This window comes from Cervus canadensis, chromosome 8 (assembly GCF_019320065.1).
Source record: "Cervus canadensis isolate Bull #8, Minnesota chromosome 8, ASM1932006v1, whole genome shotgun sequence".
NCBI lineage: Eukaryota > Metazoa > Chordata > Mammalia > Artiodactyla > Cervidae > Cervus > Cervus canadensis.
Window position 1 is genome coordinate 68,051,812 of NC_057393.1, and position 23,212 is coordinate 68,075,023.

The window sequence follows — 23,212 nt, forward strand, 5'->3', positions numbered from 1 at the left end:
TCTCAGGCCTGACTGCTAAATTTGTCCATTTACCATCAAAACTGGATAAGGAAGTATTAAGAGAAGCCTGAGTAGATTTCGTTGGCTTTCAAAGATAGTCCTCCATGTCCCCATTGTGTAGCAGCAGCCCTCTCTCCTCTTGATGATCATGTCCATTGCCCTCACCTAGATGATTCCTTCATATTGACTGTTGAACCCTTGGCAAAAAGAGCTTAAAGTGCCTGAGTGATGACAGTCATAGCTTAAAGTTCAATAGGATTCTTACTATATCTGTCAACTGGTAGAAACATTTCCCTAAATGTATTATAACATCTAAATCTGCAAAACACAGTTGCAGGAATAAGAAGCACAAATTCCCCAAGCAGGCTTAATGTTAAGTTTGTCCTATCCTACTTCCACTCCTTGGTTCCTAGAGCCATATATTCTCTACATAGTAAGGATAACATGAAGGCTATTGACTTAGCATGTATATTGCATCCTGGCAGTTCACGTGCAAAACTCAGTATGTCATATCCAAGGTGGTACCTCAGCTGTGCCTTCAGTAGGTCCTTCCATCATTCTATCATGCTGGTGGCATCTAGAACCAGTGGATCCTATTTTCATGTATCACTGGTAAATCTCTTTGCTGTAGAGTAGGTCCTTTGCTCTGACACAATGTTATACATGAAATCTGTTAGTGGATTAAACATTCTGTAAGCCCTTAGATATTTTTTGATGCTGCTGAAGGCCCCAAGAGTAGCAAAAACAAACACATACCTAGAATATGTATCTATTCCTATTAAAACAAATCTCTGGCATATCCAGAATGGAAGGGGTCTAAGGAGTTAACCTGCCACCAGAGTCTTCTTGAAGAATAGCTCCATATCAGCAACACAGCAGTGAACCTTGTTGCTAGCATATGGGACATTTGGCAACATCAGTAGCTAAATTTGCCCTGGTTGGTGGGAACCCATGCATAGCCTGCCTCTCTGCCATTATGGCTACTCCTCCATCAATTCACTGTGCTACCATTATGGTAGCCCATTACAGAGACTGACTGATACCCACCCAAGTCATTTTATTTACCTGATTGTTTAGTGCCTCTTCTGTACTGGATGTTTTCTGATTGACATTTGACACAAAAATTTTCATACTATGCCTCTTCTCTCTTTGATCCATTCATGTGCTGTTGCAGAATTCTTAGTCCCCAATCGTCCAATCTTTTCTATTTTAGGCCCCTTGTTGTTGTTGTTCAGTTGCTAAGTCGCTAGGCCCCTTACCAACTTACCAAAACATTTACCACTACTCATGAAACTGTATGTATCGTAACCTTGGACTACTTCTCTTTCTACACAGGGTAAATAACCAGGTACACCACTTGAAGCTCTATTCACTGGGAGGGTTTCCTCTCATAACTGTTTTCAGTGCTGCTCCTGATGAACACTGCAGAGCAGCTGCCATCCTTTTTTTTTAATTATTATTAATTTATTTTTTTATTGAAGGATAATGGCTTTACAGAATTTTGTTGTTTTCTGTCAAACCTCAACATGAATCAGCCATAGGTATACATATATCCCCACCCTTTTGAACCTCCCTCACACCTCCTGCCCCATCCCACCCCTCTAGGTTGATACAGAGCCCCTGTTTGAATTTCCTGAGCCACACAGCAAATTCCTGTTGGCTATCTATTTTACATATGGTAATTGAGTTTCCACATTACACTTTCCATGCATCTCACCCTCTCCTCCCCTCTCCCCATGTCCATAATTCTATTCTTTATGTCTGTTTCTCCATTGCTGCCCTGTAAATAAATTCTTCAGTACCACTTTTCTAGATTCTGTATATATGCGTTAGAATACAATGTTTATCTTTCTCTTTCTGACTCACTTCAGTCTGTATAATAGGTTCTAGGTTCATCCACCTCATCAGAACTGACTCAAATGCCTTCCTTTTTATGGCTGAGTACTATTCCATTGTGTATATGTACCACAACTTCTTTATCCATTTGTCAGTGGACATCTAGGTTGCTCCCATGTTCCAGGTATTGTTAATAGTGCCACAGTGAACAATGGGATATATGTGTCTTTTTCAATTTTGGTTTCCTCAGGGTATATATGCCAAGGATTGGGATTAATGGGTCATATGCTGGTTTTATTCCTAGTTTTTTAAGGAATCTCCATACTGTCTTCCATAGTGGCTGTATCAATTTACATTCTCACCAAAAATGCAAGAGCATTTCCTTTTCTCCACACCGTCTCCAGCATTTATTATTTGTAGACTTTTGGGTGATGGTCATTCTGACTGCTGTGAGGTGATATCTCGTAGTTTTGATTTGCATTTCTCTAATAATGAATGATGTTGAGCATCTTTTCATTTGTTAGCCATCTGTATATCTTCTTTGGAGAAATGTCTGTTTAGGTCTTTTTCCCACTTTTTGATTGGATTGTTTTTCTGGCATTGAGTTGTATGAGCTGCTTGTATATTTTGGAAATTAATCCTTTGCCAATTGTTTCATTTGCTATTGTTTTCTCCCATTCTGAGGGTTGTCTTTTCACCTTGCTCATAATTTTCTTTGCTGTGTAAAAGCTTTTAAGTTTAATCAGGTCCCACTTGTTTACTTTTTTTTTAAATTTCCGTTACTCTAGGAGATGGGTCATAGAGGATCTTGCTTTGATTTATGTCATTGAGTGTTCTGCCTATGTTTTCCTCTAAGAGTTTTATAGTTTCTGGTCTTACATTTAGGTCTTTAATCCATTTTGAGTTTATCTCTGTGATGGTGTTAGGAAGTGTTCTAATTTCATCCTTTTACATGTAGCTGTCCAGTTTTCCAAGCACCATTTATTGAAGAGGCTGTCTTTGCTCCATTGTGTGTTCTTGCCTCCTTTGTAAAAAATAAGGTACCCATAGGTGCATGGGTTTATTTCTGGGCTTTCTATCTTATTCCATTGGCCTCTATTTCTGATTTTGTGCCAGTACCATACTTTCTTGATGACTGTAGCTTTGTAGTATAATCTGAAGTCAGGAAGGTTGAGTTCTCCAGTTTCATTCTTCTTTCTCAAGACTGCTTTGTCTATTTGGAATCTTTTGTGTTTCCATATGGACTGTGAAATTTTTTGTTCTAGTTTTGTGAAAAATGCCATTGGTAATTTGATAGAGATCACATTGAAACTGTAGATTGCATTTGGTAGTATAGTCATTTTCACAATATTGATTCTTCCTACCCAGGAACATAGAATATCCCTCCATCTGTTTATGTTATCTTTGATTTATTTCATTAGTGTGTTATAATTTTCTGTGTACAGTTCTTTTGTCTCCTTAGGTAAGTTTATTCCTAGATATTTAATTCTTTTTGTTGTGATGGTGAATGGGATTGATTCCTTAATGTCTCTTTCTGATTTTTTGTTGTTAGTATATAGAAATGCAAGTGACTTATGTGTGTTCTACCTCCTGACCTCCAGGAAAGGGAGATGGGAGAGGGACTGGAGATTAAGTTCAATTACCAGTCATCAAGCAGGAGGTGGCAAGAGTGAACACCAACATTTTAGGAATTAATGAACTAAAGTGGACAAAAGTGGGTGAATTTAATTCACATGACCACTGTATCTACTACTATGGGCAAAAATCCCTTAGAAGAAATAGAGTAACCCTCGTAGTCAACAAAAGAGTTGGAAATGCAGTACTTGAGTGCAATCTCAGAACCAAGAGTGATCTCAGTTCATTTCCAAGACAGACCATTCAACATCACAGTAATCCAAGTCTGTGCCCCAACCACTAATGCTGAAGAAGCTGAAGTTGAATGATTCCATGAAGACCAAAAAGACCTTCTAGAACTAACACCAAAGAATAAAGATTTCCTTTTCATCACAGGGGATTGGAATGCCAAAGTAGGAAGTCAAGAAATACCTGGAGTAACAGGCAAGTTTGGCTTTGGAGTACAAAATGAAGTAGGGCAAAGGCTAACAGAATTTTTCCAAGAGAACACACTGGTCATAGCAAACACCTTCTTTCAACAACACAAGAGATAATTCTACACCTGGACATCACCAGATGGTCAATGCTGAAATCAGATTGTTACATTCTTTGCAGCTGAAGGTGGAGAAGCTCTATATAGTCAGCAAAAACAAGACCTGGAGTTGACTGTGGCTCAGATCATGAACTCTTTATTGTAAAATTCAGGCTTAAATTGAATAAAGTAGGGGAAACCACTAGACCATTCAGGTATGGCCTAAATCAAATCCTTTATGATTATACAGTGGAGGTGACCAGTAGATTTGAGAGATTAGATCTGGTAGAGAGAGTGACCAGAGAACTATGAATGGAGGTTCATAGTATTGTACAGGAGGCAGTGACCAAAACCATCCCAAAGAAAAAGAAATGCAAGAAGGCAAAGTGGCTGCCTGAGGAGGCCTTACAAGTAACCGAGAAAAGAAGAGAAGCCAAAGGCAAAGGAGAAAGGGAGAGATATAACCAACTGAAAGTAGAATTCCAGAAAATAGCAAGGAGAGATAAGAAGGCATTCCTAAATGAACAATGCAAAGTAGAGGAAAGCGATATGAAGGGGAATACAAGTTTTTACAAGAAAATTGGAGATACCAAGGGTACATTTCATACAAAGATGGGCACAATAAAGGGCAGAAATGGCAAAGACCTAACAGTAGCAGAAGAGATTAATAAGAGGTGGCAGGAATACACAGATACAACAAAGGTCTTAATGACCCAGATAACTATGATGGTGTGGTCACTAACCCAGAGCCAGACATTCTGGAGTGTGACGTCAAGTGGACCTTAGGAAGCATTACCATGAACAAAGCTGGTGGAGGTGATGGAATTCCAGCTGAGCTATTTAAAATCCTAAAAGGTGATCCTGTTAAAATGCTACACTCAATATGTCAGCAAATTTGGAAAACTCAGCAGTGGTCACAGGACTGGAAAAGGTCAGTTTTCATTCCAATCCCAAAGAAAGGCAAAGCCAAGAATGTTCAAACTACTGTACAATTGAACTCATTTCAGATGCTAGCAAGGTAATGCTCAAAATCCTTCAAGTTAGGCTTCAACAGTATGTGAACTGAGAACTTCCAGATGTACAAGCTGGATTTAGAAAAGGCAGAGGAACCAGAGATCAAATTGCCAACATCCATTAGATCACAGAAAAAGCAAGAGAATTCCAGAAAAACCTCTGCTTCTTTTACTATGCTAAAGCCTTTGACTGTGGATCACAGCAAACTGGAAAATTCTTAAAGAGATGGGAATACCAGGTCACCTTACCTGCCTCCTGAGAAGCCTATATGCAGGTCAAGAAGCAACAGTTAGAACCAGACAGGGAACAACAGATTGGTTCAAAATTGGGAAAGGAGTACATCAAGGCTATATACTGTCACCCTGCTTATTAACTTATATGCAGAGTACATCATGTGACATGCCGGGCTGGATGAATCACAAGTTGGAATCAAGATTGCTGGGAGAAATATCAACAACCTCAGATATGCACATGATACCATTCTAATGGCAGAAAGTGAAGAGGAACTAAAGAGCCTCTTGATGAAGGTGAAAGAGGAGAGTGAAAGATCTGGCTTAAAATTCAACATTCAAAAAACTAAGATCCTGGCATCCGGTCCCATCACTTCATGGCAAATAGATGGGGGGAAAGTGGAAACAGTGACAGACTTATTTTCTTGGGCTTCAAAATCACTGCAGATGGTGACTGTTGCCATGAAATTAAAAGACGCTTGCTCCTTGGAAGAAAAGCTATGTCAAACCTAGACAGCATATTAAAAAGCAGAGACGTCACTTTGCTGACAAAAGTTGGTATAGTCAAAGCTTTGGTTTTTCCGTATATGGATGTGAGAGCTGGACCATAAAGAAGGGTGAGCACTGAAGAATTGATGCTTTTGAATTGTGGTGCTGGCAAAGACTCTTGTGAGTCCTTTGAACTGCATGGAGATAAACCAGTCAATCCTAGAGGAAATCAACCTTGATTATTCATTGGAAGGACTGGTGCCGAAGCTGAAGTTCAATACTTTGGCCACTTGATGTGCAGAGCCAACTCATTGGAAAAGACCCTGATGCTGGGAAAGTTTGAGGGCAGAAGGAGAGGGGGTTGGCAGAGGCTGAGACAGCTGGAAGGCATCACTGACTCAATGGACATGAGTTTGAGCAAACTCCAGGAATCTATGAAGGACAGAGAAGCCTGGCGTGCTACAGTTCATGGGGTCACAAAGAGTTGGATATGACTTAGCAACTGAACAATAATAACATGATTTATTTAACTAATCATACCTATATAATGAAGGCTTCAAAAAAACCTAAAGGACAGGGTTCAGAGAACTTCCAGATTGGGGAACCAGAACCTTCCACTTGCCACTGTGCCAGGTGTTAGGGAAATTAAAATGGAGGAAGTCTTGTTCAGACTTCAGAGACAAGAAAGCAGAGCAAGCCTCTCATTTTGCTTCTGGCCTGCCTAAACACTGCCCTGACCATGTGCCTGCTTGTGAGTGCACCAGTTGTTACCAGTAAGCCAAGCACTATAGATAAGATAGGGAAGCCCCTGAAAATCTGGCCAATCCCCCAGGGTCTGAAAAAATCTCATCACTCACCAGATAAACAGCATTGTAAAAAGATTAATGTGAAACCAGAGCTGCATTTTTGCTCTTAAACTGATGATTATATCAGTTTGTGGCTCTGGATTATAAACAAGAGCCCCCAAACTCCATTTGAAATCTTGCCCGTGGCGGGGACACACTGCCCAGGACCTTATCCCAACTGGGACTCCAGATTGCTGTTACTTGGGACTTCCTAGTGCTATTTCAACCTGGATGTTAGTCGGCCCAATTCAGTGATGTATGTACTGTTACTCTCTGCTATTTCTATTTATCTTTGCTTTTAATGATCATATGTTGAAAGTAAGTTAGATAATTCACTATTAAATATTGAAATTATGCACTTGTGTCTGATTCATGTCGATGTATGGCAATAACCACCACAATGGTGTAATTATCCTCCAATTAAAATAAATTAATTAAGAAATTTTTTAAGATAATGTTAAAAAATTTTTTAATATTAAAATTGCTTATTTCTGTAAAATGAGTGGTTTCTTTTGTTAATGAATCCTTCAAACCTGAAAGTTAAAACTTTCAGCAAAACACCAGGCCCTGAACTCCACAAGGACAGAAGCTCCTTTATTTGGGAACTCATTTTGGGTATCTCTTCATCTAGCTTCAGTTATAAGCTTTTACAATAAACTGGTGATTGAGTAAGTAAAATGTTTCTCCAAGTTCTGTAAGTTGCCGTAGCAAATTAGCAGAACCTGAGGAGGGGGCCATTGGAAGCTCCAATTTACACCCAATCAGTTAGAGGCATAGGTAACAATCTAGGTTTGCAACTGGCATCTGAGGTGAAGAGAAGTCTTATGGAACTGAGCATTTACCCTGTGGAATCTGATGCTGACTCCAGGTAGACCGTGTCAGAATTGAGTTGAATTGTAAGAAACCTAGCTGATGTCAGAAACCTGCCTGTTGGTGTGGGGAAATTCCTCCCCACTACCTCACTACCCTACCCCTACTGCAATGGAATTGGGTGCAGACCGTTACCAACTATCTTACCTCTGAAGATGCCAGTCTATAACTTTGCCCATCAGGCTTCCCTGCTTTCCATTCTGACCTTGCTCACTATGATAATTGTACCATCTGGCTTCCGATAGCTGAACACCTTCACCTGGCCTCTCTTGTTTTGGGATGCCCATCATTCCCATTGCTATTAGTGAGCCCAATTCTGTAACAACATTCTACCATCAACTCTGCCCTGTAAGGGGAGAGCTACCACTGATAGTTCAGAGATGCTGTCCCTCTTGCCAGCATATTCTTCATTGCTTTGACTTTCCTACAGAACCAAGCCATTTGGTAGGTTTTTAGAGCTTACATAATCTGTCCATTCTAGCATGCTCACTTCCTTAAACTTTTTGACCCCTTTTCCACTGTCTGCCATAGTAGTTCTAGAATTTCTACTTAAGGTGAACTTTTACTTTCTCCAGGCCTCTAAGGGCCATTCTAGAGTATGTCAACACTTTCTCCCAGGGTTCTTACCAGGATGATAAAACCTGCTTCCCGGATGAGTACTCCTGTTGCAAGAATGGGGACCCTTTCAGGGCCTGAGAGTAGGCTCTTGTCTAACACTCAGAATTGAATTGTCTGAGGAGAACACTTGCTGACCAAGTGAGAGATTTTATTGGCAAGGGACACGGGCAGAGAACAGCAGGGTAAATGAACCTAGAACTCTTCTGCCACGTGGCTCCCAGTCTTAGGTTTTATGGTAATGGAGTAAGTTTCCGAGCTGTCTCTGGCCAAACAACTCGAGTTGTTTCTGATTCAGGGTCCTTTCTGGTGCTGTACACATTTACCCAGCCAAGATGGATTCTAGTAAGAAGGCTCCTGGGAGGTTGGTAAGACATATTGACTTGTGTCTCTTCTCCCTTTTGGCTTTTCCCAAATCCTTCCAGTTGGTGGTAGCTTGTCAGTTCCACCTTCCTTGCTTGGACCTCCTGTTGTTAACCATCTGTAACTCATACAAGTGGTTGCTGAGGTGCTTGAACAGGGTAGGGCAGTTTTGGTCAGTGATTCCCCTAACACTTCTGTATTGGTGAACACTTCCTTATCCAATTTTATGATTTGTCTCCATCCTTTGATCTAGCACACTTGGAGTTGAGTTGGGCTTCCCTAGTTGCTCAGAGGTAAAGAATTCGCCTGCCAATGCAGTTCAATCCCTGGGCTGGGAAGATCCCCTGAGAAGGAAATGGCAACCCACTCCAGTATTCTTGCCTGGGAAATCCCATGGACAGAGGAGCCTGACGGGCTATAGTCTATGGGATCACAAAATAGTCAGACGTGACTTAGCGACCAAACAACAATAGAGTTAAGTCTCATAGACACTCTCTTGGCTTCTGAGGTGCATAACAACTAAGTTCTGCAGAACCTTCACCTTTCCTCCTTACTAGGCCCAACACTCTCCTGTTGGTTTATATTGTAACTTTAGTTATGGATCTGTTGGCTATGCAGGGAGGCAGGGCAGACCTTGAGAGAGAGTGCACATGGTCTTAAAGGGCAGAGGCCTCTTAACCATCTTCAAGCCAGAGGAAAGCACTAATTTTTAAGGAGTGGGCCTATTCTATAAAACCAAAGGGTTTGAAGAAGTTTAGGGGTTCAAATTCTGAATGTATCGACCCAGATACATTTCTACCCAGATGTCCTCATTTCTGAGGTCCAGTACTTTGCAAATCAGGGTCCTGATGTTGTGTAACAGACTCGGTTAGAGTGGCACCTTAACATTCTTGAACTCTGCTATTCTTCTGATTATATCCTGGGCCTGGGCCTCAACTTTTCCTGCCCTCCCACTGCAGAAGAGAGTTTCTTAATATGTTGCTGAGGAGACCCATTGGTTTTCACAGTTAGTCTTTAATTAACCATCCTTGATCTTTCATTAATTACCTCCAGCAAGAGCTATCTAATGCCATCATCTTTATAATTACTACTTCTCCATATTCTCAGATGTTTCATATACTGCATCCTGGTGCACTTCCTTCCACTGATACACCATCCCAGTTCATCATCAGTGCAAGTTTGAATAATTGCAATGCTCTCTTGTGTGTTTTCTACATTTATAGCCAGGGATAGGGTCCTCATTACTAGCCAAGACAGTAAGTGATCCAGCTCCAAAATCTCATTTTAGCAACTGCTTTCTCCCTGTCCTAGCACCAACTTTCACAGGTTGGAATCTCCATGGAAGAGATATTGATATGAAAACTAGTGTGCACAAAGTTTCTAAGGGAGCTCTCTCGGGGGGGGTGTAGGGAAGCAAGACTAAGTAAAAGAAGAAACCGAGCTACAAAGCAGTCCCAACAAAGCCTCAGCCAAATCCTCAGGGAATTCTGAACCTGTGATTTCCCTGCCAAGTTGTTCCAAGTTCAGGGGAGGAATCTGGTATCTATATGCCCACATGGACCAGGCATTGGGTGAAGGTTGCTGTGAGAAGAGGTGTGGCCTTAGACAAGGTGCATCTCTTACACAGAGGTTAATTTCAATAAGGTATCAGTTCTGAAGAGGGGATCTAGATAGTGCAGGATCCTTGACAGGCTTTTCAAAACTAGGGGGAACAGGGATGGGTACAGTATAGCTTTCAAGAAGAGGAAGTGTTTGGATAAGAATAACCCTCTTTCTGTATAATGATTGTTTTCTTCATCTGCTAGTTAATAGGATTTGATTCTAGTTATAAAATTTGGTCTCACTGTAAAGTAACTTTACAGTTGATGATAATCTAGAAACATTTAAACAAAAATAATCCTTTCATGAACACAAGAGAGCCCAGACAGTGTAACCCTTTGATAATACTTCTGCTTTAATAGACTGTTTGCAAATACATAGATATCCAGGGGAAAAGGTAACACAGCATGAAGTATTGAGAGCACAACTGTGCTTTAATTTAGGTGTTAAGTTTCTAAATGTGGCAGCAATCATACTTCAAAGCAAACAATGTCCACTAGCTCGCAAAAACATTTGATGGTGATATTAGAACAGTTAACTTCATACTGTAAAACATGTTAAATACCTCCTCTGTACATTCATGGTATGTTGCATCTGTGTTTTTCACAAAAAAGGGGCATCTCTAGATTTCATAATCAGAGTCGGCCTCATGAAGACTTAGATATGAACTAGTGCCTCTCAATTTGTTTCTCAAACTAAATTTTTTTAAAAAGAGTATAATTTATTCTTTAAAGCAATTTTATAGATATGGAGAGTCTCACTAATTTCATGGTGATATTGTTGAATATGATACATAAGAAATGCAGGTATTTTCCAAGACAACAGGATAGATAAAGGATGCTTTAAGAATCCATGAGAAAAAAGATGATAAAACTGAAAAATCCTTTTCAGATGTTTTAAATTTTCTAAAAAGCTTTTTGTCCTCAAATTAATCATTTAACCATGGTATACAAAATGCATTGCCTGGTGTGAAGATGGGAAACCCTTTCTTTTATATAGTAAAATCCTCTTCTGGTCCGTCCTGCCCCAAGTCCTGGTTGTATGAGCGCAAATTTCTCTCCCCAGATCTAAAATTGTAATAAAAAGCATCATTTCCTTCTACTGGTTGGTATTCCTGTTCTATTTCATTTAGGAAGTCACTTCCAGATCCTGCTTCAGAGCCTGATCCTGAGACATCCTCAGAAAGAGGGAAGACTTCATTCAAATTCTTGGAATTCGTCATTCTGAAGTAAGAAAAAAAGGGGGAAAAATCATTAAAGTTTGAGACATAAAAAGATAATCATAAAACATTTTTTAAGGTAAGAAAGTAAATGTAGTGACTCAGTTGCTGAAATTAGAAGTTAGAAGTTTCCCAGTTATTTAATGCTTTGAAACAAAAAAATAAGTCAGCCTTTCCACATGTTTGCATATACTTACTGTAACTAACTCATTGCCTTTATCAATTCCACATCTGCTCATTGCAGATGGATACAAAATGCTATCACTAACATGACAATCCTATATTTGGAATTTCTTTTTCTTTTTTTTAACAGAAAAGGCCCCATTTTTACACTTTCTCCCACTCAGTAGATAGATGATATTTTTCCTAATTTAAAATTTCTACAGAACTTCTAATAACTTCACAGTACTTCAACAAAGCTCACTCTTAGGTAATTCTTGGTAACAAGTCAAGAATTATATATACCAACATGTTAACATTTCAGTTTGTGTGTGCTCAGTCGCTTAGTCATGTCCAACTCTTTGTGACTCCATGGACTGTAGTCCGCCAGGCTCCTCTGTTCATGGGGATTCTCCAGGCAAGAATACTGGAGTGGGTTGCCATGCCCTCCATCATGGGGTCTTCCCAACCCAGGGATCGAACCCAGGTCTCCTGCATTGCAGGTGGATTCTCTACAGACTGAGCCACCAGGGAATCCCAGTTTAAATGTTTACAAAGCTTTAAATTCCCTCAGAATTTTTGCCAGTGTGAAGGAAAATAAAAAAGCACTGAAATTGGGAATTCCCTGGTGGTCCAGTGGTTAGGACTCCAAGCTTTCACTGCTGAGAGCTCAGGTTCGATATCTGGTCGGGTAACTTGGATCCCACATGCCAAGCAGCCAAAAAATATAAAAAGAAAAAGAAGAAAAGTAAGTGCTTTCACCAAGCATTCTGGGTGGAAGGTAGAACCAGAAGGGGTTGAGGAGAGGAGAGGCGTGGTAGTAAGCAGAGAAAGGGGCAACAGCTGGAGAGGAAGCAGAATCAAAGAGAAGATTTTACCTAAAAGTAGGTGATGCTAGAGAATGTCTGCAGACTAATGCTGGCTTCAGAGTGTGGACTGCAGAATTAGAGTCCTGGAGAAGGTGCATGAAATAAGATGCCCAGCACAAGGAAGGTGGCCTTAGAAGCTGCCACAGTCAGAGTCCAATCAGGAAACTTAACCTAAATATTTAAGACAGGGAATTGCTTACACATGAGATGGAAAAGAAGGAAAGCCAAATAGGGAACAGTGAGGAACTCCAGAAATGAGCAACAGAAAGAAAACACTTCTCTCCCTGGGCTAGAAGGACAGTAGAGAAAGTGGTACTACCTAAGCCCAGGGACCAAGAGCACTGGTGGAAGCTGAAGTCATGTATGAGATATTAGCCTTGCCAGAGGTGCCAGCAAGGCAGGAATGAGAAGAAACATACTTCTCTCTCCCTGCCACCCATGCTGAGCAATCTCCCTTCCAGGCATCCCATTGGCCAAACTTGGCCACAGATCTGGGAGTGTGAGAAATGCAGATCACAGGGATCAGCCCTCATCCTTCCACCCAATACAGAGCAGGGATGGGGAAGGAGAAATGCATCTGAGAGCAAAAGAGTCCAAGACTGACACAGGAGAGGCTATGCATCCATAGTGACAGGAATTTCAGAGCAGGAAGGAAAGTTACTGGCTGAGAAAAAGGAAGATTATACAGATTAAAAAAAAAAAACTATTTAAAGGTTATGTTCTATTTATAGCTATTATAAAATATTGACTATATTCCCTGTTGTATAATACATCTTTGTAGATTTTTTTATTCATAGTACTTTGTACCTCTTAATCCCTTGCCACTGTCTTGCCCCTCCCCACTTCCCTCTCCCCATTGGTAACCACTGGTTTATGCTCTATATCTGTGTATCTCTTTTTTGTTATATTCATGAAGTTGTTTTATTTTTTTAGATTCCACATATAAGTAATACACAATATTTGTCTTTCTCTGACTTATTTCACTAAGCATAATACCCTCCAAGTCCATCCATGTTGTTACAAATGGGAAAAATCTCTTGGATTTTTATGGCTGAGTAGTATTCCAATGTGTGTGTCCGTGTGTGTGTGTGTGTGTGTGTATCACATCTTCTTCATCCATTCATCTTGTTGATGGGCACTTATGTTGCTTCCACATCTTGGCTATTGTAAATAATGCTGCTGTGAACATTGGGGTACGTATATCTTTTCAAATTAAGTGTTTTCATTTCCTTTGGATAAATATCTAAGAATGCAATTGCAGGATTATATGGTAACTCCATTTCTAGTTTTCTGAGTTTTCTACAGTGATTGCACCAATTTACATTCCCACTAACACTGTACAGGAGTTCTCTTTTCCTACATCCTCACCAACATTTGTTAATTGTGGTCTTTTCAATGACAGCCATTCTGACAGGGGTGAGGTGATATTTTTTGTGGGTTTTAGTTGCATTTCTCTGGTGATTAGTGACGCTGAGCATCTTTTCATGTGCATGTTGCCCATTCTTCTTTGGGAAAATGTCTATTCAGATCTTCTGCCCATTTTTCAGGTGGTTTGTTTTATGATGTTGAGTCATGTGAGCTGTTTATATATTTTAGATAGTAACCCCATATCAGTCATATCATTTCCTCCCATTTCAGTAGGTCATCTCTTTGTTTTGCCAATGGTTTCTTTTGCTGTGCAAAATCTTTTATGTTTAGTTAGGTCCCATTTGATTACTTTTGCTTTTGTTTCCTTTTCCATAAGACACAGATCCAAAAAAATATTGCTACAATTTATGTCAAAGAGTGTGGAAGATTATGGAGATTTGAGGAGGGAAGAAATAGTATAAAATAGCTGTTTTGGAGGATTTAGGTTATTCCTCTAGTATTTTAGATTAAATGAATTAGTATTGAAATCCATGACTTAAAATAATGGAGGATGTTGTAACATCAGGTTCAAACTTTGTGCTGGAGAATTAAAACAGAAGCACAGGGTTGCAGAGTTGTATTTTGAGGATGGTGATGATATAAGTTCAGTGATAAATGGGGTTGCCAGTATCCCCAAAGTGATAATAGGCTTAACTGGTTTGGACACAATGACTTATGTGGCTTTCAGAAGGGTGATTTTCTTTTATTTATTATTTTTTTAATTTAATTTAGAGCTCAGATCAAGTGTAGAAATCTTTATAGTTATAAAGGTCTGTAGTAAAACCTTTTCATCATTGCTCAGAACTGATCAGCCTTTTATACACACACCTGCAGCCAATTCTCACTCACCTACCAATAGGTCCTCAGTTATCCATTGTTGCCTTTACACACATGCACACCTTATTTTACATTATTCTTTGCTTCTCAGAACTATGGAGATCATGCATCAGGTAGACCAGGAGGTCTTCAGATGCTCAGATTTGGCTATTTTCATAATTGATCCACTTTATTTTTAAAAAAAGATTTATTTATTGGCTGTGCTGGGTCTTTATTGCTGTGAGTGGGCTTTCTCTAGTGGCAATAGGCTGAAAACTACTCTCTCGGGCTATTCTCTAGTTGCAGTGTGCAGGCTTCTCACTTCAGTGGCTTCTCTTACTGCAAAGCACAGGCTCTAGAGTACGTGGGCTCAGTAGTTGTGGCTGATGGGCTTAGTTGCTCTGCGGCATGTGGGATCTCAATTCCTGGACTAAGGATTGGACCCACGTCCCCTGCATTGGCAGGAGGATTCTTCCTGGACCACCAGGGAAGTCCCAGGAGAGTTACTTTCTATTTAAGCCTGAATATTAAAACTTTTATGATAATTCTTTTCATAATATATCTTTGCCACGTGCAACTTTGATATTCAGTGAAATAATGGGCTCTAATACAATTCAATTTTTTGTTACTTATGAATTCCTATTGGATCCTTTTTGCAAGTATAAGGCAGGTTTTATTTGATCAAGAGGAGGTATGGCTTTCTTTTTTATGAGTCACAGCCACTTATTCTTCCTTCCCCTAATTTCTTTTTTTTTATCACTACTATCTAAACAGAACACTTTTATCACCCCTCAAAAATCCTGTACCTAATGGCAGTCACTCTTTATTCCTCCCTCCCTCACAGCCCCTGACAACCACTTTATTTTCTGTCTCTATGGATTTTGCCTATTTCTGTACACTTCTGGTTTCCTTCACTTTGCATAATGTTTTCTGGATTCAGCCATGTTGCAGCATTTATCAGTACTTATTTCTTATGGTCAAATAATATTACACTTTATGTATATATCAAATTTTGTTTATCCATTCAGGTGATAGACTCCTACTGGATTTTAATATATAATGTACTCTATTTACATTAATAAAATAATGTTCAATTATTTTCAATATCTATTGGTGAAAAATATTCAATTTTTGTTTCTGCCACCAGAAAAAGACCTTGCAAAAGTGTGAGTCATGTATTCTTGTGCATCTCATATACCAGTAAATACACTACAGTTTCACCCTGTACTATGCAGTGAAAACTGAACCATGGAAGCAAGAGCCTAAAAAAAAAACACTCTGGGCAACCCTTCTACCTCCATGCCAAGATCTCAACAGAAGTTGACAAAAGTAAAATCAAGAAAGTCCACTTACGAGAAACGGTCAGCCCTTGGAGGTGGGATTTTGCTGGATACAGTTGGAAGTAGATCAAACTCAGGTCCCTTTTCTTCAATGCAGTTTGCCGAATTACTGTCAGGATTGCAGCGTACCCACTGGTACCTGGCTTTCTGCACAGGAGAACCTGCCCAAACAAGGAAACCTCATGGTCAATACTCATGGTCAATAAGTATCTCTTACACAGCTTCTAATCACTCTTTCCCTAAGAAATTTTTAGTTAAATAGATTTTAAATTTGGTAGGTAAGGTGTGAACAGGTTTTATGACCATTTCACCCATTGTTTCCCAGCCCTTTATACATAGTTCATCCTTCTCATACTACACCTGTGCAAAGTAGCCTAGAGTTTAACATTAGAATAGGCTTTGGCAGTTAGCTGCCTCTGCTACTGGTGACCTGTGAAACCTTCACTTCCCCGAGTACCCACCAGAAAATTCAGGTACTAAAAGTGTCTCTTTTTCATAAGCTGGTCACAAAAATTAAATGAGAAAATGCATGTAAAGATCTTAACATAGTGCCAGGCACACAGTAAATAAACACCTAATATTACTAACTATTATTGTCTCTGTACTATTATTTCCATTTTATACAAAGGAAAACTGAGGCTGCATAGGTACTAAGCACCCAGAATTCAACCTTCTATCTGACCCCAAAGTCTGTCTCTTCTGATACAGATGAGTCAAATTATGTTCAGAAAGGTTAAGAAATGTACCAAGTAGTCCTGAAATATTACAGAACCCCAGTTCTTTGGGGCCATGTGGTATTCTTGAGAATGAAAAGCAGATTAAAAACTTAATCTCTTTCTTTGGCCTCAGATCTAGTCAGAGATTTCAAAAGTCAAGGCTCTTCTGTTCACCAAAGCTGGGCTTTCACAGCCTGTTTTAATTTCTACATAAAAGGCTCCATATCCTGTGTTAAGAGGTTATATAGGAGATCTCTTATTAATTTATGGAATAAATTTCATTCCTCAGTTTAGCAAGGATGGAGCCCTGGTGGTGACAAATACTTCACTACCCTGCCAAAGGATCATCTCCTCCCCACCTCAAGTACATATTTGATTCACACAAGTACAGCTAATCGTCATCTAACATGAAGGAGCACATCTAAAACTCCTGAAAAGCAGAAAAGGAGATTTTGTTAGGGGCACCACTGACTAAAGCTACCTTGTCCTGGCCAAGCACAGTCATAACCACTTGCTCGAGTTATCTGTCATACAATAGGAGGTCCTGGTAAAGAACGCAGACTAACAAGCTACCACCCGGAAGCATTTGGGAAAGGTCAAAAGGAAAGAGGAGATGACAGTCCATACGTCCTACAAACCTCCCAGAATCCTCCTCACTGGAATCCATCTTGGCTGAGTGATGTGCATGCTACCAGGAAGGACCCTGGGTCAGAATAACTAGCCAGAGATAACCTGAAAACTAACCCCATTACCATAAATCCTGAGGCTGTGAATTCCATGGAAGAGCAGTTCTTCTGGGTGCCCTACCCTGCTGCTCTCTGCCCGGTGTCCCTTCCCAATAAAGTCTCTTGCTTTCTCAGTATACGTGTCTTCTTGGACAATTTATTTCTGCGTGTTAGACAAGAATCCACTCTCAGGCCATGGAAGGGGTCCCCCTTCCTGCAAGAGTTTTAAAGCCCAGTACATTATTGTTCCGTACAGATTGAGATGCAACTGATAACACATATTTAAGAAAACAAAATAAAATGAAGAACAGTGTTGTAGATAATCACTGCAATATTTTTTGCAGTACCAAAGACTATAAAATTAAATGTTAGTGAATTAACGTGCAGCTATTAAAAGAATGTGGCAGTTCTCTGGGTACTGATATATAATAATCTCCAAGTATGTGTGTATACATATTACATATATGTATATGTATGTGTGTATGTGTGTATACATATATATGTATTTTTGGCCATGCTATGTGGCTTGCAAGAATTTAGTTCCCCAAACAGAGATTTGAACATGCCCTCAGTAGTTAAAGCATGAAGTCTTAACCGCTGGACTACAAGGGAATTCCCTCCAAGGTTAAAAAAAGTAAAGAACACTATGCATTTTGTGTTACCATTTGTATGTGCTGTGGATTTTCGGAATTTATTTACATACAAGCTTACATGCACAGAACACCTCTTAAAAGATACACAACAAACTGATCATCTTGGTGGAGAGAATTGGTGGCTAGAAGAGAGTGGAAGGAAGAACACTGACTTTTCACTGCATATCCGTTTGAACTTTTAGATTCTTGAGTTATACTTATGTATTTTTCAAAATTAATTATTTTTATTTTTACTAGCTTTATTAAGGTGGATTTGACATTCAATAAGCTGTGCATATTTAAAGTGTACAATTTAATGTTTCAACAAGTGGATACAGCATGGAACCATCACCACAGTCAAGGGGATGAACATATCCAACATCCCCCAGAGTTTTCTTGTGCCCCTCTGTGACCCTGCCCTTCTCCCTCCCTTCTCCTGACTCCCCCCAACCCCCGCTCAATCATCAGTCTGCTTTCTGTCATTATAAATCAGTTTGCATTTTCTAGATTTTATGTAAATGGACTCATGCAGCTACTTGTCAAAAGTTTTCTGACTTTAACTCTGGGTCTAGAGGGCTCTCTACCTTTTATAGTACTCTCCTAAAAGTGGAGAGTCTATTTAGATATTCCTTAAAACTTTGAAAAATGTAGCAAACAAAGAAAAAAAGTTACTGCTAATCTCATTACCCAAACCCCTAGGGACTATAAATTTTAGAGTTTTCTTTTTTTCCTTCTGAGTGTATTTTTCAGAGAGTATGCACAAGTTGTTTCCCTTCTCAACTATCAGAGGTTGAAAACTGGAGCCTCTACCAAGGTGAAATTCACTTTATATCTCAATGGGATGGCCAAGGACTTTGTTCCTAAAAGACTGCAGACCCACAGAATTTTGCAAAATGTTCTTTTTCCTTATGAACCTCTATTATGTTTATTTATACTCAACTTTGTCTTAGTTAATATTTCTGATTAATTTTATAAATACAGCTTTGTTAGCTTTCATTAAGATATACATATATATGAAGGGAAATATATAAAGAATTCATGATGCTGTTCACCCTAGTATTATTTAAAATAGGAAAACAGTAAATAACTAATCAAAACAAGAGAAAACACTGAGATTAATTATGAGGCATTAATATGAGAGAATATTAACCAAACAGAAAAAAGTAGTAGCTATGGAAAAGACTACATAGCATCATAGGAAAATTTATATTAAAAAATGAGTTAAAAATAGCAGAATGCCATTCTATGCATAATAGTTGTTATTGCAACTACATATACAGATATGGGGGGTGGGAGGAAATACTCAGAAATAGTTACAGTGGTAGGCTCGGGTGATTTTTTTCCTCACTTTGTTTTCTAAATTACTGTAATAAACAGTATTCTTTTAAAATATAAACAAAGCAAAGACTCTAATGTAGAAAGTAAATGTTTTAAATGGAAAAAAAGAGAAAGTAAATGTTCTCCCATTGTTTTCCTTCTTTCTTTCTTTCTGTCTTGCTTTCATTTTTTTCTTTATTTTAGGACTACTACTCTGTCATACTCTTCCACATAGTTCCTGAATATAGCTTACAAATTTCTGGTCTGGGAAACTAGTCATCCAGAATGGGTTAGCTTTGTCACTGCTTAGAGGCTGAAGGTAAGGTTGCCAGATGACATCACAATGGCCGACCCTTACTAGCTATATAACTATAACCTCCCTGTACCTCAGTTTCCTCATCCATAAAATGGGGACAGTAATAGATCTAATAATAAGATACAAATATTAGGTTCTTAGAATAGTACCTAGCACCATGGTCAGAGCTCTTTAAATGCTAGTTTCTGTGATGAAGAGGAGGATAACAATGACCTATTGACCTATCTCTGATAGAGATAAACCAAATTTAAATTCCTGTCCCACCATTGAGCACCTCTCTGATTCTCAATTTCTCATCTTTGAAATGGGAATAATAGTATCCCAAAGAGTTCCTGGTGGTTCAGCTGGTAAAGAATCCACCTGCAATGCAGGAGACTCAGGTTTGATTTCTGGGTTGGGAAGATTCACTGGAGAAGGGATAGGCTACCCACTCCAGTATTCTTGGGCTTCCCTGGTGGCTCAGCTGGTAAAGAAACTGTCTGAAGTGCAGGAGACCTGGGTTTTATCCCTGGGTTGGGAAGATCCCCTGGAGAAGGGAAAGGCTACCCACTCCAATATTCTGGCCTGGAGAATTCCATGGACTGACTGTATAGTCTACGGGGTCGCAAAGAGTTGGACAGGACTGAGCAACTTTCACTTCCAAAGAGTTCCAGTTTAAACAAGATAGAAGTATGTGACACATCTAGCACAAGCCTTTGTGTACGGTAGGTATTTAATACATTTTAGCTCTTTCTCCCTCCCTGATTCTTTCTTGAAGAAGTTCGGCATCTAATGAATTGCTGCTTAGAAGCTTCATCGTGTGAAGTCAGGTGAAAATTCAACATCTGCTCCAGCAGAGGGCAGTGTCTTCACACCCTATGCCATCTAGACCAATGCAGTCCAACAGAAATAAGAGGAACCATCCGTACATGTCTAAAATTTTCAATATTAGGACAGTCATATTTTAAAAAGTAAAAAAGAAATAAGTGACCTTAATTTTAAAACATTTTACTTAAACCAATATATCCAATAAACAATGTAAGTTATTAATGGATATTTTACTTTTTTTTTCATACTAGGATTTTAAATCTGGTGTGCATTTTGCGCTTACACCAGGTCTGTTTGGACTTGCCATATTTCACACATTTCACGTGCTTAGTAGCCACAAGAGGTTCCTGGCCACCATTTTGGATAGAGCAGGTCTAGACATTCTCCTCTATTGCCATTGATGGCTGAGTATCAAACCAAGAAAGTGCTTGCATAGACAGGAAGTTAAACAGAAAAGTAAAACTAATAGTTTATGAAGAAGCATCCAAATGAAAAATCGTATCTTTTCACTAGCGTAAAAAACACAACTTTGATAAATTAGAAAACTAAAATACAAATTCTTTCTAGAGTTTAGCATCTCAGATTTTAAAATTTATAATGAGTTTCTTTTTTCTTTTTTTTTTTTTTGAGAGAGAGAATGTGAAAATTCTCTTAAGGCAAGACATTTCTTTCCAACTTTTATTATTATTAGCTGCATGGCATAGCACATGGGACCTTAGTTCCCTGACCAGGGATCAATCCCATGCCTCCTGCACTGGAAGTGTGGAGTCTTAACCACTGGACTGCCAGGGAAGTCCCCAAGAGGGGTTTCCTTTTTTGGGTAATGAAAGTGTTCTAAAATTGACTATGGTGATGGTTGCACATATTTGTGAATATACTAAAAAACCATTGATGTACACTTTAAATGGGTGAATTATATGGTATATGAACTCTATCTCAATAAAGATGTTCCAAAATTTATAAGAAGTCAAAAGTAGAAGTCCATCTTCCCCCCAAAAATGTTTATCTAATTTGAAATTGGGGCTTCCCTGGTGGCTCAGCAGTAAAGAATCCTACAATGCAGGAGACATGGATTTGATCCCTGGGTCAGGAAGATCCCCTGGAGAAGGAAATGACTACCCACTCCAGTATTCTTGCCTGGGAAATCCTATGGACAGAGGAGCCTGGCAGACTACAGTCCATGGAGTTGCAAAGAATCAGACACGACTTAGCGACTAAACAACAACAACTTGAGACTGATGATTTTACTTCATTTGTTTTAATTTTAAAAAGTTTTATTGGTATTTAACATATTCAACCCGGCACACAATTCACTCTTCTAATATGTACATTTCAGTGGTTTTTTTTTTTGTTCATACATACATATTCATAGGTATGTGCAACTATCACCACAAATTTAGAACAATTTTATCATCACAGAGAAATCCTCTGTCCTTTAGCTATCCAACTCCTATATCTTATGCGTCTCATCCCTAAGTAACCGGTAATCAATCTACTTTTTGTCTCTGTATTTTTTACCAAATTGGACATTTTATATAAATAAAATAATATGAGGTGGGTTTCTTTTTTAAGTATAATTGACCTATAACACTATATTTGTTTCAGATGCATAACATAGTGATCCTCCATTATTATACATTACAAAATGATTAACACAGACTGGGGATCTTAAATCTGCTTTAAAATAAAGAACATGGTTACAGATACCAAGTTCCTGATATTTATTCAAGAGTGTTGGCAGGATGTGAAAATTCAACAGTTCTAGCCCTCCAATGTGTGGGAATATCTTGATTCTCTTTTGCTTGAGAGAAGTGTCTTGTGATTACGTAATTTAAAAAATAAGAGGAAACATGCTCATGGACAGAAAAATGATCTTCCTAAGAGGTCCCACTTACAGATCTCTTAGTTAATTCCATAGTGGATTCAAGGAAGAAGAACGTTTTGTTATATGAACCACTTCCTCACTCTACAACATGTCCCTTTCTTTCTGTGTCTCTGTCATTGTCCTCTTTCTACATATACAGCAGAGTCTACAGTCCTCATTTAGCAAAACACTTTCTATGCATTAAACATTACCTTCTATATAAAATAGAACCTCTGACACTATGGGTCAAATAAACTTACCGCTAAAGTAATCTTCTGTATCGTTTTTATATTGAGTAGTATGTATTTCCCCAACGTCACACAGTTTACTAATTCCTATCTTAATGGGAGACTATGCCTGCGGGTTTGTTAGAAAAACTTGTTTAAAATTGCCATGTTAGGGGAAAAAAAGATCATTCTCATTCATTATAAATAGCACACACTATCTAAAATAGGAGTTGCCAGATTCCTCACTCTGTGTGTTTGACCCAAGCTATAAATAACTCACAGTTTACTTTCAATTTTCTCCTCTCACTCACTCAGTGGTTTTTGTAGTAAGAAAATACATATATTTATGAACATCTCTAACCACTAGAAACAGCTATGCATTAATTTGAACTTGAAATCAGGTGACCAGCTCTGCCATTAATTAGTTGTAATGTGCCTAGGGCAAGTCTCATACATTTTTTGCAAGAGGTTGATGCAAAGAGGAAATGAGATGATGAATGTAAGATCCAGTTTTCTTCTCTATAAATTGGTATTAATTCCTCCTCACAAGTAATGTGATGACCATTTACCTGAGAATGGATGCGAAATCACTTTACAATTGAACAGTAGTGAACACTGGTGGAATCAATATTATTATTGTGATCTCAGAGGCAGTGTAGAATGGACACAGGGTCTGGCAATGACCACCACCCCCCCACCCCCCACCCCGGCTACACCTGCTCATGGATTTTCCGTTTTCCTTCTTTATGGGCATCTTTGAAAAAGAGAGTTAATAAAACAATTTGGGATTC

The 23,212-nt window shown here is 38.9% G+C and overlaps 1 protein-coding gene and 2 non-coding genes across 3 annotated transcripts in view; all 3 read right to left on the reverse strand.

Moving 5' to 3' along the window:
• Positions 1-10,338: 10,338 nt before the first annotated feature.
• The window catches only part of SRGN (serglycin), a 16,545-nt gene continuing 3,671 nt past the window's right edge, over positions 10,339-23,212 (reverse strand). Inside the window, exons 2-3 of the mRNA XM_043476750.1 lie at positions 15,831-15,978; positions 10,339-11,230 (exon numbers count right to left, since the gene is read on the reverse strand). Coding sequence (XP_043332685.1) covers positions 10,999-11,230; positions 15,831-15,978 — 380 coding nt within the window. The 3' untranslated portion in view covers positions 10,339-10,998. The remainder of the gene's footprint in view (positions 11,231-15,830; positions 15,979-23,212) is intronic.
• Positions 14,392-14,461, reverse strand: LOC122446929. Its single transcript, XR_006271071.1, has one exon. It is a non-coding gene; the product is annotated as a small nucleolar RNA U2-30 (small nucleolar RNA).
• LOC122446930 lies at positions 14,584-14,663 on the reverse strand. Its single transcript, XR_006271072.1, has one exon. It is a non-coding gene; the product is annotated as a small nucleolar RNA U2-19 (small nucleolar RNA).